The sequence below is a fragment of the Diabrotica virgifera genome, chromosome 1 (genome assembly GCF_917563875.1).
Source record: "Diabrotica virgifera virgifera chromosome 1, PGI_DIABVI_V3a".
Taxonomy (NCBI): domain Eukaryota; kingdom Metazoa; phylum Arthropoda; class Insecta; order Coleoptera; family Chrysomelidae; genus Diabrotica; species Diabrotica virgifera.
In genome coordinates, this window is record NC_065443.1 from 113,409,378 (window position 1) to 113,434,240 (window position 24,863).

A 24,863-nucleotide genomic window follows, 5' to 3' on the forward strand; every position below is an offset into this window, starting at 1 on the left:
TAGTATCAACAATTTTAGTTTCTTCAGAGATTTTGTTCGTATTAATAAAGCCTCGTCATCGGCATAGCCAAACTTTGTTTATGTCTTGTTAATTACTTGAAATACTCTGTCGGTGATCATATTCATATTTTATATTAATCTGGCGGTAAAGAGACTGTGTTGAAAGCTGCCCACAGATCTATGAAAGCAGCAGAACTCTTTAGTTTTCTTTAAAAAACGATTTTTATGTAATAAGGTACAGAAAGATAGCACCTGGTCGGTGCAACCTCGATTTGGTCTATAACCTGCTTGTTTAATTGGAATAGCTTTGAAGGCTACTATTGGGCTTCTTCTTCTTCAGGTTCCTTCCCCTATCGGAGGTTGGAAATCATCATCGCTATTTTAATTTTATTGGCCGCACTTCTGAATAATTCTAATGAGCTGCAACCGAACCACTCTCTCAAATTTCTTAGCCAGGATATTTTGCGTCGTCCTGGGTTTCTCTTCCATTGTATCTTCCCTTGCATAATTAACTTAAGTAATACGTACTTCTCGCCCCTCATTATATGACGCAGATATTGAATCTTTCTAACTTTAACAGTTTTTATGACTTCACATTCTTTCTTCATTCTTTGTAACACCTCTATATTAGTTACTTTTTCAGTCCACGATATTCTGTGGATTCTCCTGTAGCACCACATCTCAAAGGAGTTTAATTTTTTTGATTTCAGACTGTTTTATTGTCCACGCTTCCATGCCGTATAGTAAAGTAGAAAAAACGTAACAACGTAGCATTCTTGGGCGGATCTCTAGATTAAGGTTACGGTTGCAAAGTAAGTTCTTCAATTTTATGAACGCGTTTCTTGCCATTTCTATTCTAGATCTGATTTCTTTTGTTTGATCTCCATCTTCGGTTAGCCACGTTCCTAAATATTTATATGTTGTTACTCTTTCGATCGTTGTATTATTGATGATCAGGTTATCTACATTTTGTTCATACATATTATTGGGCATATTCTGTTAAACATTATTCCTTCAAGTAGTTGATACATTATAGACAGTAGAGCAGTCGGTCGATAGTTTTTTGGGTGGTCGGCTGGTCCACCCGATTTTAGTATGGCTGTAACTTTTGAATGTTTAAATTCTCGTGGGATTCTGCCGGTCTGAATTATGTTTGTGAAGAAATGTACTAGCCAGGTTTTTGTGTACTGCCCGCAATTGAGTATATCACTATATTTATTATAAGATCTAGATTAGGGCTAATAAAAATCATTCTATAAGAGATTATATTTAGAAAATATTGTCTAATTTTGTTTGATATTTCTATCTCTTGTGCTCTTGTAATGTCTTATAACAATAGATCGATTTAAATACATATTCTAAATGAAGTCATTATTTCTTTCATAATTCGCACAAGAGTAGGCAGGCAGGCATCCTCGCTCGACCAAACTTTCTTCTATTAACCGGTCGACCGGTGTAATAATAATTGCCATAAAAAATAAAGAATGACATCGATACTATTTGTTTCTAACAGTTAAGTGTGGTCATAATTGTTTATATTTCGAGAATAACCGGGTCGACACACTTTTTGTTGTGCGGTATGTCGTGCTGAGAAGTAATAGAGATGAAAGATAAGAATCACTTTTAGGATTCGATTCGATGGATCGTGAAGACCACAAAAAATCGTGTTAATATGCCGGATTAGCCAAGCAGCAACTTTAGGGGTTTCCTGCTCGCTTCCCTTGATTTCAGAGATTTGCTAGATCTTATTTTGTTTGCTTCTGTTCCACTAAATTAAATATTCCTATGGATATCCCTAGTACGATTCGCCCAGGGCTTACATGGCCTGTTGAGCAAAATAAATAATAATAATAATCCCTAGTACGATTATCATGGTGTTAGAAACCAACTGGCTCTCAGAATCCAAGATCCGGCAGGGGAGGAACAGGAAAGGCGTCTCAGGTCGTCAATCAGCGAATTCCTTATCAGAAGAACGGATATGATATAATAAGACACTCCAACAGTAGAATTGGAATCTAAAATGTTCAGAATATGTTTTAGCCTGGTTATTATTGTCCAATAATATGGAAAACAATAAAATGGGACATCATCGGCCTCAGCGAAATCAGACGAAGAGGAGAAGCCCAAATTAGTCTTAAATCGGGACACTTATTTCATTTTAGAGGAGAAGAAGACACTTCAAATGGTGGAGTAGGATTCATTATACATAGAAAGCACGCCCAAAATATAACTAAAATTAATAGCATAAATTCTAGAATTGTGTACCTCATCTTCAAACTAAATGCAAGATATAACCTTAAGATAATCCAGACATATGCTCCAACGACTAGCCACTCGGATGAAGATATTGAAAAATTTTATGATGACCTACAAACAGCATTACATACTACACCAGCATATTACACAATAATTATGGGCGACTTTAAGCGAAAATGGGCTTTAAACAAGATGATGCAGAAGTAGCAATGGGCAAGTATGGGTACGGCGAAAGAAATGAACGAGGGCAAAGACTGCTTAACTTCTTACACCAGGAAAATTTATTCATGATGAACTCTTTTTTCGATAAAAAGCCTCAGCGTAAATGGACATGGATAAGCCCAGATGGCAGTGTCAAAAATGAGATAGATTTTATCATAACGAATAGAAAAGAAATAATAAAAGATGTTGAAGTACTTAACAAATTTTCGATAGGAAGCAACCACAGATTAATCCGAGCAAGGATACAATTAAATGTTAACTTGGAAAGAACAAAGACGATCTTCAAAACACGAAAGAAGAAATGGATTCCCCAATAAAACAACGACCTCTATGAAGATATACTAACCAGACGTATACAAGACTTAGAAAACGAAATAGAAGACATCGAACTAGCAAATAATCCATAACGAAGGCACTAAAAGAAACCGAAAGGGAGTGCTGCCCGACGGTCGTGATCCATAAAGAAAAATTAAGCCAAAATACCAAAGAGTTAATAAGTAAAAGAAGACAACTGACGGAAAAATACGACTCCAACTACACAACACTGAAGAAATTAAATAAAGATATCCACCGATCAATCCGAAAAGACATAAGAGAAAACAATACAAGAGAATAACTCAAATAATAATTCAAGAAAACAAAAGTTTAAAAGTTTTGAGGCGAAATACGAATAACATTGGCAACAAAAAATATGTACAGAATAAGAAACAAAGACAACAACATTGCAACGGATAAAGCCGAAATCCTTAAGGTTGTCGAATCGTTTTATCGCGAAATGTATGAGAGCACCAACGCAAGGCACGATCAGCCTCTGCCCAAAATCACAAACCAGGGATCAGAATTAATGCCAGAAGTAACATCATACGAAGTTAAAAAGACACTTTCAGAAATGAAAAATAATAAATCCCCTGGCGATGACGGAGAAGTGATCGAGGCAATCAAACAAGGTGGAAATAAAATTATCCAGGTTTTGACCAAACTTTTCACCGAATGCATTTACCAAGGAAAAACCCCTTCTCAATGGAACAATGCAGTCATTGTTTTATTGCATAAGAAAGGTGACATAACAGATCTAAAAAACTACCGTCCTATCAGTCTGCTATCACACATATATAAACTTATCACAAAAATTATCAAAAAAAGGCTGGAGGCTAAGTTAGACTTCTATCAGCTTAGAGAACAAGCTGGGTTTAGATCCGGATGTAGCACTAACGACCACTTACTGGTCATAAAAATCTTGATAGAGAAGTTGGCGGAATAAAACAAACCATTGGCACTAATATTCGTGGACTACGAGAAAGCGTTCGATACCATAAACCATCAGAAAATATTAAAAGCATTGACAGAATGCCGAATAGACCATCGCTACACTAACATGATAAAATATATCTACCACAATGCAACGGCTAGCGTAAGACTCTGATCAAGAAACTAATAAATTCTGTATGCAGCGAGGAGACACCATCTCACCAAAGCTGTTCACAACCACAACCCTTTAGAACACACTTTTAAGAAGGCACATCTGAACGAATATGGTATCAATATAAATGGAGAGAAGCTCAGTCATTTGAGATTCGCAGATGACATCGTCCCATCGCCGATCGTATGGATGATGCAATAATAATGTTGAACAAGTTATATCACGCTTCTTTAGAGGTGGGAAGATTAATATCAACAAGACGCAAATAATGACTAATCTGGTGCTAAATCGTAATATTGTTGTTGATGGAGTGGATATTGAGCAGACTGCATCTTGTAAGTACTTGGGGCATGAAATTCGGTTTGGAAGAGATAACCAAACGTGCGAGCTCCCACGTCACATAGGATTAGCCTGGGTAGCTTTTGGTAAACTGAGCTATGTATTCAAATCGGACTTACCCATATGCCTGAAAAGAAAAATCTTTGACCAGTGTGTATTGCCTGTACTCACTTATGGAGCGGAAAAATTAACACACAAAAAAGGTAGTGAACAAGATTCGCATAACTCAGAGGGCTATGGAGCGCCAGATGTTGGGAGTCTCCCTGAGGGACCGAATCCCAAACGAAGAAATACGTCGTAGAACAAAAACAACGGACGCCGTCGAAAGATTCGCGTCGCTCAAGTGGAATTGGGCAGGACACGTTGCCAGATTGTCAGACAACCGATGGACAAAACGTATTGTCGAGTGGAGGCTACGAAAAGAAGCACTACGGAGCAGAGGACGACCACCAACCAGATGGGCTGACGATCTGAAGCGTATTGTCGGCAACTGGATGCAAGCCGCACAAAACAGAGAAAGATGGAAAGAGCTGAGGGAGACCTATGTCCAGCAGTGGACGAGTATGGGTTGATGATTATGATGATGATGAATTTGGACAATATTATTCAAGAAATGAACAGGTTGAATATTGGCGTACTGGATATCAATGAAGCCAGGTGGCCCAACTCAGATTGTACCTCAACAGATGAAGCCACAATATACCTATTATTTCGGTAGCGATGGCAACCAACACAGATACGGCGTGGTAGTAATATTTACAAAAATATCTAATAGAACAAGCTTTTTTCTCATCTTAGAAAGTGTAATGATATTAAAGTTAGTGACAACTCACGCCAAACTGAACTTGATACAAGTATATATTCCTGCGGGAATGCCTACGAAGACGAAATGGAAATATTTTATCGGGATATCGAAGAGGCACTGAAAATAGTGAAAAATAGAGAAATCACAATAATCCTAAGTGATCTCAATGCAAAAATTGGAAAGTAAGGAAAGTATTGGAAAGATAAATAGTTTCCATTAACAACATTACATATGCCGATGTGGCCGAAAGTATTAAAGATCTTCAGAAATTAGTCTAAAAATGAATGCCAAGAAGACAAAATTTATGAGAATATCGAAAAATCAAAGATATAACGAAAACTTTCTAATAAACGGAATCAATGTTAACGAGCGGACAAAAATACATAACTTGGAACAATGATGTACCTACTCCACAAATGATTACTTTTGATGGCTGATAAGTTTAAAGTTGGAACTAAGGGTTTGATTAGCGATGTGCTACGTTTTTTCGACTTTGTTTTATGGAATTGTTGTTATTACCTTGACAGCAACATCAATGAAAAAACTAGAGTCATTCTAGTTGTGGGTCTAAAGAAGAATTCTAAGAATATCGTGTAGAGAAGACGTCAGAAAGAAAGCGTTTCTGAGAAGGATGAATAAAGATGTGAAAATTTTAAATAAGTACAATCAAAACAAGAAAATGGGAATATCTCAAACATATTACACGTCAAGGGAGATATAACTTGCTCCAACTGATTATACAGGGAAAGATCCAAGGAAAGAAAAGCATAGGGAGTCGTGGGCTACCCAAACTGAGAGAATAGTCCGAATAGCTATGATGATTGCCGACATCCGTCGCGGATATGGCACTTAAAGAAGATTACTATTCAAAGAATTTAAAGAAAAAAGTTACCTGCACGTTGGTTTCGTTTGCTAATTTTTCGAATCAGTAGTTCTCTTTCTCTGTCACCACTTCCAATTTTTATCAATGATTTCTACTTTTTGATATCGAATCTACTTTCCATTCAGTGTCTGTTCGGGCCAGTTCAGCTCCAAGCCTCCGACTGCGACTCACCGAACCAGACCAAGTAATCGGTTCCATCTCTGGTTGTAAATCTTAGATTGCAATGAAACAAAGAAGCCCGGATTCAAGTCCAAAACGTTTATTATTCTAGATTCTTGTATTATGTGGGATGCATGATTATCTGCAAATCGATAAAGAATAAGAAAGTTGATTCACGGAATAAATCTTTAAACACCAACATCGAATAAAAAAACATTTTTTATTTAATATCAGAACTTGTTTCTAAATTGACAGAACAAATAAGTAAAATAAAAAAATAATTAATTAGATACTTTTATTGATTCTAAATTATTTCTGTTTCTCTTCAAATTATTTAATAAAACTGGAAAATATTTTTAAAGTAACGAAATTCTCTAGCTTGCGCATTTGCTTCAATAAAATTTAATGTACATTTGCTTCAAAAAATGTAAGATTTTTAAAATATATTATGCTTATGTGGGATATTACCCACAGTTGATTGTAATGAAAATTATATTTTTACCTAAACAGATTTGACGTTTCGATTTCCACTCTGGAAATCGTTTTCAAAAGATATTATTCTTCTTTTTCTTCTAGTACCGTCTCTATCGGAGGTTGGCTACAATCACAACAATCTTAACTTTGTTGGCTGCAGCTCTGAACAATTGTTTTGAACTGCACCCGTACCACTCCCTTAAATTTCGCAACCAGGAAATCCTCCTACGTCCCACATTTCTCTTTCCCGAGATTTTTCTTGGATTATGCAGTGCCTTATCAGTGAGTACTTTTCCCCTCACATTATGTGGCCTAGATATTCCAGTTTTCTCGTTAGTATGGTTTTTATTACTTCGCATTCCTTCCCCATCTTCAGCAAAACATCTTGATTTGTTACTCTCTCTCTGTCCATGGTATTTTCCACATTCTCCTGTAGCACCACATCTCGAATGCCTCAATGTTTTTGATGTTTATCTTTTTTAGTGTACAAGCTTCCATGTTGTACATTATTGCAGAGAAAACATAGCACCTTAACATTCTCGTTCTTAATTTCAGAATTATGTCCCACAGCATAGAAACTTTTTCATTTTGATCAATGATTGTCTGGCTATTTCTATTCGCCTCTTATGTTCTCTTGCCTGGTCATTCGTATCAGTGAACCAAACCCCTAAATATTTGTAGGAAGTAACTCTTTCAACTTGCTTATTATTTATGATTAAATTCACATTGGTGTATAGCTTCTTTCTTAGACTCATAAATTTAGTCTTTTTGAATTTTGATATTCAGTTTTAGATCATACTTTTGGTAGGAATGTTTATGTTTTCCAGCAAATACTGTAAATTTGTTAAGTTAGGTTAGGTATCTGTTACTATTAGCGTGTCATCAGGGTATCGTATATTGTTAAATATTTCTCCGTTAATGTCCATACGAAGACTTAGACGAAATACACCTAGTGATTCACCATCGCGATTTTAGTTATATATGTCGTAATTCCCAGAGACAAACAATTTTATATCTATGTAAAATATTTGTAAAGAAAATGATTAATGAATCATTTTCTCCAAGTCACCTACACTAGTGGTCATAACATTTACTCATTGTAACTTGTTTTACAGATTGTATATAAATTGGGAGGTTAAATAACAAAAATGTCCATACCAATGTTTTGCTCTAGGAGCGCTTCCTGAGATATTGTTTCGCTATATAAGTATATTGAATAGTAGTGGAGAAAGCACACAACCCTGACGCACACCTCGACGAATCTCAATTTCTTCGGTTAACTCATTATTAACCTTGATTTTTGCTGTTTACCTCCAGTACAACCGGGATATGATGTTAATATCGCGAATGTCGATGTTTTTGCTTCTTAGGATTTCTTACTGTTTTTTGTACCTGGCTTTATCGATGGCCTTCTCAAAATCCATAAAACCTACATAGAGGTCTTGGTTTACATCCAAACATCTCTGCATTAACACACTCAGACCAAACAAAGTTTCCCGTGTTCCCAGTCCACTTCTGAATCCAAACTGTGTGGAACTTTATGTCCTCATCTAATTTATTAAATATTCTTTTGTTAATTATTTTTAAAGGGATTATTAAAGAAAAAAAATTGTATTGAAAAAATGTATAATCGCCAAGTATCAAAGAATTGAGGTTTGACGTACCTACTTGCTTATGGTGTTGTAGGCAACAGCCATGCTTTGTCTAAAAATATATTAGGGTAAATATGTTATGCCCTATGATACTTCTAACTCTGATTATTCTGTGTTTAGACATTATTTCTATGTGTTTTGCGATTCTGTTATGAGAGTGTTCGTAAATTGTGAGTTTTTAATATATAAATTGTAAATTCTATTTGTATATTGTGTGTTGCATAATATGTATTGTGTATTGTATGATTCAGACCAGTGTTTCATATTTTCCTATCTATTTCGTATCGCTATTATTGGTGTATTCTTGTTGTTCACTCCTTTTTTAAGTATTGGCAACCAAGTCTGTTGCATTTTGCTGATGAGTTTGCTACACATTTTTCTTTAGTTACTTGGACGAGGACTGTTTCTTTGATTTTTCTCCTTTTCATCTATGTTTACTTCATGATTATTGATACATCTTTCCGTTGTACTCTGTGTCCCTGGTATGTTTGCATATCTGCAATTTGTGGAAATCACTGTTTTTCATGTATGTTTCATGATCGTTTATCCTGACGCTTAGTGGTCTTCCAATTTCTTCCACATAGTGGAAGAAATCCACTTATTTAATGTTTTGTTTGGAAAACATTGTCGATGTGAGAAGAAGTATGAACATTCAATCGACCGAGGAAAAATGGTCTAATAGTTTATTATTCAGTAATGGTATGTTGTTAAATAAAAGAACAAAAATATCTAATTAGAGGAAGAAAGTAGAAAACTACTAAACAGCTTTTTGAAGTTATACTTCTTTACGATCGAGAATGAAATTTTATCACATGCCGGGCGCATGCGCACACAGACAGTATGTATTTCGTTGCTAATCTTTCAAGATATGTATGTATCAGCGCTGTCAGCGCAAATACAGTCGGAAAAATAAAAGAATACCCATGAACGAACATATAAAACACGCTGTATTTTCCTGTCACCGTGTCACACAAAAAATTGGCCAGCGAAAGTACATGTAATAATTATTGTTACATGTACTTGCACTGGACAATTTCCTTTGTGATACGGTGACAGGAAAATACAGCGTGTTTTATATGTTCGTTCATGGGTATTCCTTCATTTTTCCGACTGTAAGTCATATTATATCATATAAAAGGATATATTAGTGTTAAGTAAAAATGTATTATTTATTATAATTTTTGTGTCTTTGGGTTTGTCTTCCTCGGGAATAAGACATTTTATAATAATAGTAAATATATTTAAAGTATTTTTGTATACTTCACTTGGTCAGTATATAAGAAATCTTGTAACCTGTCAAAGCAGAAGAAATACAGCTCAGTGGTAGAGCGTGTGACCGGAGATCAAGAGGTCCCCGGTTCAAATCCCGGACGATTAATTTTTTTTTATATTTTTGGTATCGCTTTAATAATTTTTTTTTAAAGGGTTAGGTAAAGAAAGTTAGTTTAATATTTAAATAAAATACAAATAACCTGTTGAAAGTATATTTATTTCGTTGAAATCATATTATAATAGAAGTATAACTTCTTACGTGCGTATAAAGTACACACACACATTCTTTTTTTTTTTTTCATCTAAATCAATGCCGAGTTCTTCTTCTAAAACGCATTTGAGTCCAAGTCCGACACTGCTCCTACGTCTGCCTGACCCAGACAGTATTTTTATGAATAACTGGCAAAGAGACCTATAATTTTTTATCATGTCTTGACTAGCTTGCCATACACATATCGCAATTGAGAGTGTTCAAGAATGGTAAGACGAGAATTACTTCAGCTAAGATGAACGACGTAACTGCTCGTAATTAGTTCTTATTTAGCGGTTTAATGTCTTTCACAGGGACAGTTTAAGACGTTAAAGGTGTTATTTTAGTACCTGTGTTATAGCCTATTAATTTCGAGTTTGATTATAGTGAAGTTGTACAAAGAAAAGACAGAAATAACCAAGGTGGAAACGCAATGTGATGGATTATTAGCAAATTATTAGATAACAATATAACCGAAGAGTACAATTATTAAAGAATATATCAATATATCATAATTTGTTTTTGGTCTCAAAATATGCCCTAGTTTCGGCAGCAACCTTCATAATCATAATTGGCTCGACCATTCTTTGTGGATCTTAACCCTTAACTACAGACATCCCAATATTAGCACGTAATTACAGATCCCCGGTATTTTTTACCGGTCATTATAAAATAGGGTCAAAATATAAAGTTAATAATAAAAAACAAAAAAAATTGCATTATGAGTTTTTCTGGAGTCTCTAGATATGGGAAAAATGGTAAAATGAGTGATTTTAATAATATAATACAAGACTTTTGAAGAATAATCTATTAAACCAGAATTTTGGTAACATTTTTGGTCTATTAAAAGAAACGGCCATAAATGCTATGAACAAAAATTTAGACTTTTTTTAACAAATAAACGTAAAATAGAATCACAAAGGAAACATAAAATAGCATTTACAAAAATTTTTACATCCATGAGAAAAAATCTGCAAGGGGTAAAATTATCACAGAATTAAATGGCAATTCCATTTTTGCAAAGTGGCCTCAAAATTTTTATGGTCAAATTTAACCTTCATTGAAGGTCCAGGATGACTTCCGCAGTCCATTTCTTTACGTTCTTTCTAAAAACATAAAAAATAATATGAACATTTCAGATTTACAAATATAGTACTCATATAAAAATACTTACTTAACACAGACATCCGGTAATTTTTACCGGTTAAGATTTTTGATGTGTGCTAGAAAAGAAAATATTGACAATACACACTACACGCTTTAACTAGCATTGTTATACAAACTACCCGAGAGGTACAGAGACACATGAACTTGTAAGTCGTGAGGTTACCATGAAATCCATATTTTGGGAATGCCCGCCGGTAAAAAATACCGGATCTCTGTAGTTAAGGGTTAACCTGCTCGCAGAGACTCGTGATTACTAGCAACTTACCTCCATCTTCTGACCCTTATAGAATCTTAGGGTCTTTTTCCATATCATCAATCTATCTTCTACACAGTCCTCCTCAACTTCTTATGCCTCTGGGTTTTTGAGAGTGTAGCCCTCTCTTCGTATACTCATTATCTGATATCCTAGCATTGTGCCCAACACATCTTAATGTCTGCACCTTACTAAATTTCGAAATATCTGAATCTGTGTATACTTCGAAGTATTTTTCTTTCAAAGATACCAAGTAGTTTCTCGTCGTTTTCGGATAAAGTCCATGTTTTAGTCCCATATATCAAAACTAGTGTTATTAGAGTCTTGTAAATATTAAGCTTCATGTACTGCACATTTTAGGTTTTTATTTCTCAGTTGTTTTTGAAGACCATGGAGAGTTTTGTTTGCTATTACTATGCGTCTTTTCTTGTGTTTGTTGTATTTACTAGCGATCCACGATATGTAAATTTTTTGACTTGTTCAAAGATATAGTTGTTGAACATTTTGAGGGATTTTAGCAACCAACATATACGTTTTTCCTCGTTTACAACAAGTCCTAGTTCAGTTGCCGCGTTCGTAAACTTTATAAAACACTGCACTACGTCCGTCATACTTCTACCTACTATAATGATATCATCAGAGAATGCAAGCATTTGTGTCGATCTATTTAAGGTGGCTCCGTTCCGTTGAATCTATTATTTATCTGCCTGACTGCCTGTTGCAGGATAATATTAAAGAGGAGGAACGCTAGTTCTTCTTCTCCCTGTCGTAGACCATATTAATATGAAAGAAGGAGTTTTCTCCTTGATATCTAACTTAGGTGGGATCCTAAAGTCTACTATTGTGTAATATAGTGCAGTTCTGTTGACACTGTTGTAGGCTGCTTTGAAGTCGACGAAGAGATGGTGTGTATCTATATTATATTTTAGTGATTTTTCTAAAATTTTCCTAAGTGCGTGTATTTGATGAGTAGTTAACTTTTCGGCAGTGAATCCACATTGGTAACGTCCAATAATATTCTATACCTATAAAGAGTTTAATTCTCTCAAAAAGTTTATCTATCTATAAGCTAGGTTCATACAGCCTCTGCCTCTCCTCTCGCATTTCGACCGCCATCGTTTTCTGTCCATCCATTTGTCTTCTTTGATAGCTCTATTTCTCATGATGTGCCGTACATTTTCTTCCCAGGCAACTGAAAGCCTTCCCCTTCTTCTTCTTTGTTGTGGTATGTAATTTAAAGCTTTCTTTGGCCATCTTTCTTCATACATTCGTTTCTCGTAACCATACCACACTCTTGTTTCAATTCTATCTACACTGGAATATACAGCATTTGTCCTCCTTCTATCTTCATATATCTTCATTCCTGATGTGATCTTTTTTGGATATACCACACGCTCTCCTTAGATAATCCATTTCTACTACTTTTATTCTGTTTCTATCATTTTTCGTGATCTGCCAAACTTCTGCCCCATAAGTCATAATAGGCTCTACTAAGGTGCGAGAGATTGCCGATTTCGTTTTTTGTCTTATATCTTTAGACCATAGTAGAAAGCTTAGAATGTTTACTGCTTTTTTGCCCTACTGCGTTCTGTTTTCGATGTCTCTTTTGGTAGTGACCTCTTTAGATATTATAGATCCGAAATATTTATATTCTTTACATATTTTTGTGGTTCTAATTTCTAACTCTGGATCTTCTTCATCATCCCCTATTTTACGATACTCTGTCTTTGACATTTTCATATTGAGGCCCCATTTTTCATATTCTTTCTTTAGGTTTCTAAACATGTAGTCCATGTCTTCCTCATCATACCCTAAGACTACCTGATCATCTGCGAAAAACAAAGTTGTTAGACATTTACCACCGCCTGTGTCTATTCCCATTCCGGATATTTGTTTCCTCTACTAACTGCTCTAGCGATGATTGAATATATATTTTAAATAAAGTTGGAGACAGATTCTCAAAAAGTATGTTGCCAAATATTTTATATGCTGATACTAACAGAGTAACAATGGCTCTATAGTTCTTGCAATCAAGTAACCTTACTTCATAATATAAATAATATTGTACAGTGGAACATTTTTTGAGGTCTAAAAGGAAACAATAGGCGCTAGGTGATGGTTCTTCCTTTCTCTAAGGAAGGTAATCGATGAACAAAATACTTTGCTCATCTAGAAATACGTAAGCCAAAACTTACTTTGATCACTTTGAACTACTTTCACCTACAACTTCGGAGAGAAGTGGATATATTATGTAGTATCCATTGTTACATCTCGGTTCAAAAATATGTATCTGTTTATTACGCCGAAATAGTTGCAGACAACACTGAATCAGAGATCGATTTCAATGTGATGCTTTAATGCCCGCACTTGACTCTCGCCGAAGTCGATCGAGGTTCAACAAGTACGAGAATGTAGACGGCCACCTTGTGTAACTTTGCCTCACTTCGTTCTACTTCCATTCTCTGTCGGTCTGGCGCGTCCTAGTCAAACGGATCTTTGTCGGTATCGCACTTCCTCGCGAAGTAGAACGAGTGTGTAGAGAGGGTACTTCGGACTTCGGTCAACTTTGGCGAAGTAACTTCGCCGAGAGTGTGAAGCCCGCTTACGAATTGAACAGCTTTCTTTTTTATGGTAAATACCTACTAAAACAAGTAGGCGTAAGCCTGAGATTAAAAAGCAGGTATTATTAACTTTTAGTTATAAATTATTAAAGTTAATGAATAAATACTCATTTTAAAAATAATCAATATTTATTTACTACATTGCAACGACCCAATTACTAATGACAAGAAAAATCCGGTCCGGATTAACAAAAAAATATAAAGTAATTGTGACCTTGAACAAACACCCTGTATGTTGAAATTTTGAAAATGTGTCTGCGCATTTTAAAAGAGCAAAAAACTGTGATTAAAACTGTGTTTTTTAAATAAATATACCTTTTATAAAGGATTTTTTAATTAAAATTTATCTCCAAACACAGATGAAAGCAATTAACTAGTTTTTGATGGGAAATAGGCCACAATTTTACTAAAAAAATGATTTTAACAACGTTTCGACGTCCAAATCGGATGCCGTTGTCAAAATACAAAAAATATTTTTTGTATTTTGACAACGGCATCCGATTTGTCGAAACGTTAATAAAATCATTTTTTAGTAAAATTGTGGCTTATTTCCCATCAAAACTAGTTAATTACAGAAATACCGCAAGCAAATAGCTTCAGAACAACATTAACATATGAAAGCCTAAGGAATCAGAACGGTGAATTATATAGAGATAATGCAACAAACAATAGTGTCGAAAATGAAAACAAGATAAAATGACAAGTCGTCAAGAGAGATTTAAAAATTGGAATCTTGAAAAACGTAACACTTTCTTTCTTTCTTATTTTCACTTCCTCGAGTAATTTTTGTTTAACTTTTCCCGCCTCTACTCCATGCCGTATCCATCTCTTTGCTATTTTATTCATTATTGGTTCTTGGCCATTCTCCTAATAGTCTTTTTTCTTCTTCAAGTGCCATATTCGTTCCGAAGGTTGGCGATCATCAGGGCTATACGTATTTTCGAAACTGCTGACTGAAACAATTCGTTGTTGCTACAGCTATACCATTCCCGTAGATTCTTTAGCCAGGAGTCTCGTCTTATTCCTATGGACCTTTTTCCTGCTATCTTCCCCTGCATAATTATTCGAAGCAGTTCATATCTTTCGTCTGTTGTAATGTGTCCCAAGTATTGCAGTTTTCGTTTTTTGATCATAAATATGACTTCCTTTTCTTTATCCATTCTTCTCAAGTCTTTATTCATTCTCTCCGTCCATGATATTCTCAAGATTCTGCGATACATCCACAGTTCAAATGCCTCTAATTTTTTGGTATCAATCTTTTTCAGCGTCCATGACTCCATTCCGTAGAACAGCAGAGAAAGTACGTAACATCTCATCAGGCGAAGTTTCATTTTAAGGCTCAAATCTCTTCCACAGAACACTCTCTTCATTTTAGTGAGTATGGATCTGGCTTTTTCTAGTCTTATTTAGATTTCTGCTGAGCTATCGTTGTCTTCATTTATAAAAGTGCCTAAATATTTGTATTTGCTAATTAGATCGATAATTTCATTGTGTAAATATAAATTTTGGACATTTCGTGTTGATTTCGATATTACCATAAATTTAGTTTTCTTTGTGTTCAAAGATAGTCCATATATATTCTTCGCTGCAGTAATAGTCTTTAATCTATCCCAATTTTTATCCTTTTGTCTTTCCAACTATCCTTCTTAGATGTCTCAACTTCATATTTCGTTTTTATTTTTTATTAGATGGGATGCAATCAATTCTAAAACTTCAAAAAATTCACACGCATAGTAGTCCAGGGCGCATCTGTTTTGAGATGGACGTTGAGAGGTGACTCAAATTTTTTTGCAGAAATTGCTTGAAAATAAATCAAATAATAATATTTGAGTTATCTTCCATCTCAAAAAGGTCCGGAACATTGTTTAAATAATCAAAATGTAAAAAAATGAAGGAAAAATTCGATGTTTTTCTTTGTTTTTTGATTATAACTTTAAAAGTATTCATTTCCGAGAAAAGTTGTACTGACATAAAAGTTGTGCAATTAAATTTCCTACAATATAGAATTGGTTAAAAATTTAAAAAATAGTCATTCTAGTTGCAAAATAGCAATAATTGCGAAAAAAACATACAAAAACAAGTATTCGCATTTTACGTTTTTCAACCATTTATGCTATACTTAGGAATTTCATATTTCACCCAGAAAAACTCTATGATACAGTTAAACAATACTGTAAATTTCATTAAGACCAGTTCAATAGATTTTGCAAAATAAATTTTGCAATCCAGCTTTCGCAAAAAAAATTCATTTTTTCAAAATGTTACAGAACTGAAAATAAAGCAGATAGCAAGTTGAAATTTTTTTTGCTTATAGAAGTGTACTGTACCTATCATTTGCAATTTGCAAAATTAAAATAGATTAATTACCACGGCGTCAGGAAATTTTTTAAATAAACATTAATTTTTGGTGCTACGCGCAGGACAGCGGTGTTTGATTTACACAAGTTGATTTCCACCAAAATTTCTTCCAATCTTTATGTAATATATTATTTTCTTACTCTATATTTTGTTGTATTTTAATATTTTAATTCCACAAAAATCAAACTAATTTTATTATTGTTTGTGAAATATTGTTTAAACAATTGCATATGTTTAAAAATAATAAACTTTTATTCTCTAAATTAAAATATATGAACAAAGAAAGTTTTTGCTAATAAAAGTGTTATTTCAAATGACAAAGTATGTGTTTTTATTTTGCAATAAACAAATTTATTTATTTATATCGAAATGTAATAAAAATTAAAATGTATCAATCATTATCAAAGGTCATTGGAATGCCCAATCAGAGCAAACTATCCGCTGTCCTGCGCGTAGCCCTATAATTAATGTTTATTTAAAAAAATTCCTGACGCCGTGATGTTAATTGGCTTTAATTTTGCAAAATTGCAAATGAAAGGTACAGTACACTTCTATACGCAAAAAAAATTTCAACTTGCTGTCTGCTTTATTTTCAGTCCTGTAATATTTTGAAAAAATGAATTTTTTTTACGAAAGCTGGATTGCAAAATTTATTTGGCAAAATCTATTGAACCGATCTTAATGAAATTTACGGTATTGTTTTACTGTATCATAAAGTTTTTCTGGGTGAAATATGAAGGTCCTACTTATAACATAAATGGTTGAAAAACGTAAAATGCGAATACTTGTTTTTGTATGGTTTTTTCGCAATTATTGCTATTTTGCAACAAGGGTGACTATTTTTTAAATTATTTACCAATTCAATATTGTAGGAAATTTAATTACGCAACTTTTATGTTAGTACAACTTTTCTCGGAAATGAATACTTTTAAAGTTATAATCAAAAAACGAAGAAAAAAATCGAATTTTTCCTTCATTTTTTGACATTTTGATTATTTAAACAATGTTCCGGACCTTTTTGAGAGGGAGGATAACTCAAATATTATTATTTGATTTATTTCCAAGCAATTTCTGCAAAAAAATTTGAGTCACCTCTCAACGTCCAAATGTACTACTATTTTTACAGATGCGCCCTGGTCTATAGTTGAGGTTTTCACAAAACATGTCTATTTTTTATAGATATGTAGGTGGAGTTTACATAACCTCAACAAAAAAATGTTTCTTTTTTGGAAAAAAGGGTAGATATAAATTTCTTTTGGAGATGGCTGCAGGTCTAAAATTTGTTATTTAATGTATTTTATCAAACACTATATCTTTCATTTTTTCAGGTTTTTCTGAAAGGTTTTCCAACTTCAAAAATCTGAAGTTTTCTGTTTCGAAAAATCCCGTTTTTAGGGGGTTTTTGAGTAGTGGTGTCGTTAAGTTTCAAGAGGTAAACATTGAATAGCAGGTATAATAAACTGCTCGTCAAAAGTTAGGGATATAGAAAATTATGCTGATTTTCATAGTTGATTTTTTCGCGAACAGACGGATTCCGCTATTTTTTTTATTTTAGATTTTTCTTTAGTATTTACACAATTGTGAAAAGGTTTACTTAAACTTATTTTTTGTACTTATACCGGGTGGAAGAAAAGAAATGTTTTTCTTTTGTTAAGTTTGAGACACCCTGTAGGGAGAACGAGGTACAAAGGTGAGTATACATCAGAATCTTATTGTAGTCTTATGTTTTGTGAACATGTTGTTGTTTGAATGTCCCTGATATCTTTAGAAACAAAAAAATAGACGGTTTTGTAATTTAACATGTGTTTTAACCGAAACAAAAGTTTGAGACACCTTGTAGGGAGAAAAAGGCACAAAGGTGAGTATACCTCGATATTAGGTTGTAGTCTCGTATTTTGTAAATATTTTATTTTTTTAATTTTTCTGATATCTTTAATAACAAAGAAACTAGACGGTATTACTCTTTAATATGTGTTTCTATATTTCACATGTGTGATGTGATGCATGTCGTCAGTTAAAACACATATTAAAGAGTAATACCGTCTAGTTTCTTTGTTATTAAAGATATTAGAGAAATTAAAAAAATAAAATATTCACAAAATATGAGACTACAACATAATATCGAGGTATACTCACCTTTGTGCCTTTTTCTCCCTACAAGGTGTCTCAAACTTTTGTTTCGGTTAAAACACATGTTAAATTACAAAAACCTTCTATTTTTTTGGTTTCTAAAGATATCAGGGACATTCAAAAAACAAAATATTCACAAAACATAAGACTACAATGCGATTTCGATGTATACTCACATTTGTACCTCGTCCTCCCTACAGGGCGTCTCAAACTTAACATAAGAAAAACATTTCTTTTCTTCCACCCGGTATAAGTACAAAAAAAAAAGTTTGAATAAACCTTTGCATAACTGTGTAAATACTAAAGAAAAATCTAAAATAATAAAAAAATTTTAGCGGAATCCGTTAATCTGTTCACGAAAAAATCTATTATGAAAATTCAGCAGAATTTTCTATATCCCTAACTTTTGACGAGCAGTTTAATTAAGTGTACAATAGATTAACATTTTATTACTTTTTACCTGTGCCGGAAACTTAACCACATCACTCAAATACAAATGGCTTTGTAATAAGCTTAAGATTAAGGTTATCTGCAATAACTTGATGGCAACTGTACTCTTCTTACTACATACTTTTCAGTTTGATTTTGGCTAAGTGAACTTTAAAGATGTTAACAATTAACTTATTTAAATTTGGGAACTGACACGAGCATTTCGGAACATTAAAGACGCCATGAGAATAAATTTACTTCCCATTGCACTAAAAGGAAAAAAATTCCATTTTCTCATTCATCTTAATTCAAACTGTATCTGTAAACCTAGGTTAATTATTGTGTTCTAAATAGTCTACTGCCTTTCTTCAAGTTCACTGTAGCGTAGTATTATTATTCTTCTCATACATTTGTCACAGATTTAGATATATTAGCGGTTGTATTTAGTATTTCCAGCATGATGTGCTCTCTACCAGTTCACGGGAGCTGAATTTATTATTTTTTGTCGAATTAATGTGAGACTTACGATGCTTTGGCATGCATTAAAACTGTATTAAGGTCAGCCATTTACATTTTTGTCTGACTTTTCGCATTTTTCGCTTGACGCTTATACTCATTCAAGTTTAATTTTTTTTAGATGGCGTTTTAGTCCGTTGACGTTTGATAATATAAGCACTAAGAGAACCGTTTGTTTTCTTTGGGTCGATGATTGTTTACTTAACAAATTAACACTCGAGCTACCGTATTTTATAACTAGTTTTAATTAATGGTGTCGTAAGCTGAACAAACTATCATTAATATTACACCTTGTCTCGTGAACTTGATTCTGGTGTTTTTTTTAAGATGCACTCGATGCAATTATTTCTGATTTTTTTTAAATTTCGTATTACGTGGGGGAAAAGGGAAGGGGGTGGTTGGTTAAAATTACATTGAGTCTTATTTTTCAACCACATAGAACTTAAAAAAATGAAAAAAATTAAATTCTGGGAGTGAGGGAGGGTACTCTTTAATTTATTTATCCCGTCCATAAGTAGAAAGTGATGCGCCACTGTCGACGCATGTGCCACCAAAACTTTACTTTTAGATTCTACTAGGTATTTAAGTTTCACCTATTATACCCTTAGTCTATTTATTTAAATAAATATACTGTTTTATTCTTGCATATTTATTAATATTTATATTTTTTGTTTTAGCGTCGTCACTTCTGTGTCAGTCGTAATGGACATTGGCAACGGAACCAAAACGATATACTCCGATCCATTGGGCAAACCGATGGACAAACCTTTAAGTTCTTCCGATGTGGCCAGTCCTATAAAACTTCTCAATCCTGATAGATACGAGTTTTACACCTTTGACGATAATGGAAATCTAGTCAGACGGTTGATGTCATTGGAAGAAATCAAAGGGATCATAGCTACAGGTGACAGTGACGGTTTGGAATACGACTCCGGGTTTTCAGAGGCTTACATACCAGAAAAAAGAGTCAATGATGTTCTGAGTAACGTACAGAATGTGTTAAAAGAAGAAATGGAAATACATAGTACTAAATTAGAAGGTTTCCCCACATTAGACACACCAGATGTATCGGATTCTTGGAACATGATACTTCCAGCAGTTTTCGGAAACTCTGGAGCTGATATTACTCCTGAAAAACCACCTTTGCATGTAACGCCAGATACTATCATGATAGAACCTACTGAAAAACATCACAGTACGCCTAGATCTACGCCTATAACTAGTCCTTCGACAATAGCTTCTAACAAAGTCTCTGGATTTCCTCCTCTTTCAAGTTACTCTACATCTACCACTACTGCTGCTTCTACGTCCACCTCTACAGTCGCTTCTACGTCTACATCTACAGTCGCTTCTACGTCTACTTCTACAGTTTCTCCTACTTCAACATCTCCCGTTACCTTCACTAGTGCGTCAACCTCCCCTTCCACTTCAACCTCAACTTCTACATACGCTACTTCTACTCCAACTTCTAAGTCTACCTTTATTCCAATATTTCCTATCACCTCTACCTCTTCTGCTAGTTCAACGTCTACACATAAATCTCCCTCTATCACTACTTATACCTCTCATCCTTTTGTTGCTTCCATTTCTACATCACCTACTATTTCTGTTGCTTCAGAAAAACCAACGAAAGAAGCTGAAAGAACGACAGTATTAACCACTGAATCTAAAGAGGTTGCCACAAACTTAGATGCAATTAGTGATTTCAGTACGAAAGAATATATTCCTATTAGTACAATAACGGCACAAAAACCAGATAGAACTACTGGTTCATACCAAGATACTCAGAGTACTTACATTCCTGTAACTGATAAGTTTATTAAACTAGATACTGTCACTTCTCCACAACCAACGCCCAGTAAAATTCATTTTGTTAAGATTGAACCACTTACATCTACGACAGAGTTATCTACAACAGAAGATGATCGGTTCATAACGGAATCAGCGTCAAGTTCATCTACAAATAAAAATGTGCCAGAAGAAAGCGTAACAAATTTGCAGGAACTAACCATACAGTCTGTTGAATCAACAATAAACTGCACATCAGACAAAAATGAGATAGACACCACAACTACACCACCATTGATCGATGATATTAATGCCATAGATAAAATAGCTGCACCAGAAATTTTGAATCAACTCTTTGCGACACCATTGGTTCATGATATTAACAGCGAAATTATGAGAGATACAATGAACCAGCTTTTGAACAACGCTCCAACAGAAATTAGCAATGATACATTCGAAACAACTACAGAAAATATTAGTTCTACCGATACAAATGAATCAACTTTCTCTTTAAGGGAAGGAACAACTGTGGGTAGTACTTTAACTACATTAGGAGAAATATTTACAGTGAAAATTCCTTTATTACCTGCAGAAAAAGACAATGTAAATACAATTGCTAACGACTTTAGTGAAACTGAAGGCACTTCTATAATACCTACTACATTTTCAGTATTAAACAACACATACATGTCAACTAAAACAGAAAAAGTTGTTACCACTCTTCCTCACAATATTTCTACTATAGAAACCAATAGAAAACCTGTAATAGAATATTTAAATGGAGCACCTATCAAGAGTACAAAGTTAGAAGCTTCTAATGAAACTATCACTGAAGAAGAAAATTCTAAAGAAGTGATAAAAACAACAACTGAAGCTGAATTACCTAATTTAAATGGTACTACAATTATCGGTCCAATTACACTAATCGACAATGTTAATGACCAAAATGAAAGTAGTATACGAATACCATTAATTGAACCCACGCAGATCACATCGCTGATTCTAAACACCAAAAGTACCGATACGCCTTCTATTAGTATTATTATCAATGAATCTACCAAAGGTACTACTACACAACTAGTTACTACCAGCACTACTGCACGCCCGTCTACCTATACAACTCCAAATGATACCAAAAGTGTAGTACTTGAAACTGTCAGTATCGTACCACCTTCTTCCACGACATTAAAAAAACCAGAAAGTACTACTGAGGATAAGCCTATAGCCACACAACTAAATATATTACGAACTACAGAACAATCCACAATTAAACCACTGACTGTGACAACTAAAAGTCCAACGACAACAGTTCACTCAACGTCTCCAAAAGTGGTATTAGGTACTTCAAAAGAGCCAGAGACGAAAACCAACTGGACTTTGGTACCGACTATTGCACCTCACAGTGGAAACACTTTTGAAAATCCTCTGTCTTCTGTAGAAACTTATCCAGAAATTTTAGAACCGTCTCAAATTATTGACTTAAAAGCTGAACCTTTCAGTGGTTTTGGTCTGGAAGACAGTACTTCTGCGTTAGAAAGAGATATCTATCAATTTTCTCAGTTATACAATGAACTGGCATTTGATTTTTGGAAGACTAGCACTAATACTTTAAGTCATGCTAGAAGTGTTGTTGTGTCACCTTTCGGGGCTATCTCTTTGTTGGCGATGATTTTCTTAGGAGCCAGAGGTTCTACATCAGCAGAAATGAATGAATTACTAAAACTAGATGACATGATAACTTTCAATCCTCATTTGGTGCTTAAAAACGTTGGTGAATCAATCGTACCTGAAGAGAAAGGATCTGGTATCGTAACATCTGCTATTATCCGAGAAATGTTTAGCGATAAAGGCAAAGGAAAGATTTTACCATTCTACAAGGAAAGAGTACGAGCGTTTTATGATGGATACGTTGAAGAAGTCAACTTTTCAGAAATTGGGGACATTATAAGAAGAAGGACGAATTTACAAGTGAAGAAGCATTCTTCTGGAAGAATCCCAGAATTCCTGACTGATATGTCCGTTGCTGGAAAACCACCTCTATTAGGACTTAGTGTTAATGTTTTCCAGGTTAGTAACAGCAGTAATAAAAAGAGAGATTACTCATATCTTTTGAACAATAGTCTACATGTTGTTCAGTATTTTTCTAGTCATATAATATGATATCCTCCATGTTTTCATTTAATATAATGTTTGACCTAAAATATTTTCTGCAGACAGATTGCAGTATTACTTCAGCCGAAGAAAGAGATAGTGAAATGCATTTTACTGTGCTTCCCAGCATAAGACAAAGAAGACTTGTTCCAATACCTGCGGCTCTTTATAGATCAGGATTTTTGGCAGGCTACGAAGCAAGCTTGGATGCCACAGCAGTAGCTATCGGAGATAAGACCAAAACTGTTAGTACTATTTTCGTGATGCCTGGTCAACAAGGTATGCCTGCTCCTGGAGATGGGTTAGCGAGATTAGAGAAGAGTCTAGTTGAAAGCTCTGTTAAAAAAGGTAAGGCATCAACATATTATTTAGAATGTACCTAAATTTAATCTATGTACCTATATTGTAGGAGCCTGGTCGAGACTTTTGCGTTCACTGATACCACGAGCAGGCCTTGAAGTACAGATTCCCAAAATAGTCCACAGATCAGTCATCAACACCACTTTTGCGCTCAGCAAGATGGGATTCACAGAACTTTTCAACAAAGAAAAAGCTGATCTTATGGGCATGAATGGAGTGCCTAATGAGCTTTATCTTTCAGATATTATCCAGCTTAATCAGTTTACGACGTGTGGTGAACGCAGATCAGACCATCATTCAGAGATCTATCCAAATAGATCCGGGCGAAACGGAAAGTAAGATATAGAATTTCTTTATTTAAAATATTTTACCATATTCTTCTTCTTATTGTGCCGTATCCTTTCGACGGTTGGCAGTCTAAATGACAATTAATTGTAGCTTTAGAAATTGCTGCGCGAAAGATTTCTACGGATGAGCGGTTAAACCGTGTTAATCACGGTTTTTTTTCAATTTTTTTTTAATTCAAAAAACGAAAAATTTTCAAATAGATTTTTCTCGAAAACGGTGTATTCTGTCGACTTAAAGTAAGAGTACCTTTTAGTATTAGAATACCTATATACATAGCGGGGGTCCTACAGCTCTGGCTGCTTCCCGCACTTCTATCTCCAATTTTGTCTATCCTGCCAATCCTCTTCTTCCATTTCTCTTCTTCGCATGGAATACATTATTCCTTATTTCCAAAATTTACGGGGTCTGCCTCGTCTTCGTCTAGTTGCTGGAGTATAGTCTAAAATCTTTCTTGGCCATCGTTCATTGTTCATGCGTTTTACGTGTTCATACCAAATCAGTTGCTGGAATTCAATTCTGTTGTCAATGCTACTCTTAACCTTTGCTCGTTCTCTAACTACTTCGTTTCTTATGTGGTCTAATCGAGAGATTCTGCACGATCTTCGTAGAAACTCCATTTCTACTGCTTTCAGTTTGTCTCTGTTTCTTTGTGTTATCTGCCAACATTCTGCGCCATAATATGTTGTGATTGGTTCTACTATACTGTGATAGAGATTTATTTTTATTGTCATCCTGATGTTTTTTGACCATAATGTAGAATTTAATTTTTGGATAGCTGTTCGTCCTTGAATTATTCTTTTATGGATATCATTTTCTGTGCTACCATCTTCGACAATAACAGTTCCTAATTATTTATATTCTTTACAGCTCTTTATAATACCGTCTTCAACTGGAATATTTTCTGGTTTTCCTTCAATTTCTTCCGTTTTATTTATGTTTATTTTTAACCCCCATTTAGTGTATTCTTCGATTAGCATTCTAGTCATGATTGTTATGTCTTCTGCATCATT

General features: G+C 34.3%; 1 protein-coding gene across 1 annotated transcript in view; it reads left to right on the forward strand.

Moving 5' to 3' along the window:
• The window catches only part of LOC114347786 (mucin-5AC), a 58,331-nt gene that overhangs the window by 28,859 nt on the left and 4,609 nt on the right, over nucleotides 1-24,863 (forward strand). Inside the window, exons 3-5 of the mRNA XM_028298457.2 lie at nucleotides 19,884-23,061; nucleotides 23,208-23,493; nucleotides 23,555-23,840. Of these exons, the coding sequence (XP_028154258.1) occupies nucleotides 19,884-23,061; nucleotides 23,208-23,493; nucleotides 23,555-23,840 (3,750 nt within the window). The remainder of the gene's footprint in view (nucleotides 1-19,883; nucleotides 23,062-23,207; nucleotides 23,494-23,554; nucleotides 23,841-24,863) is intronic.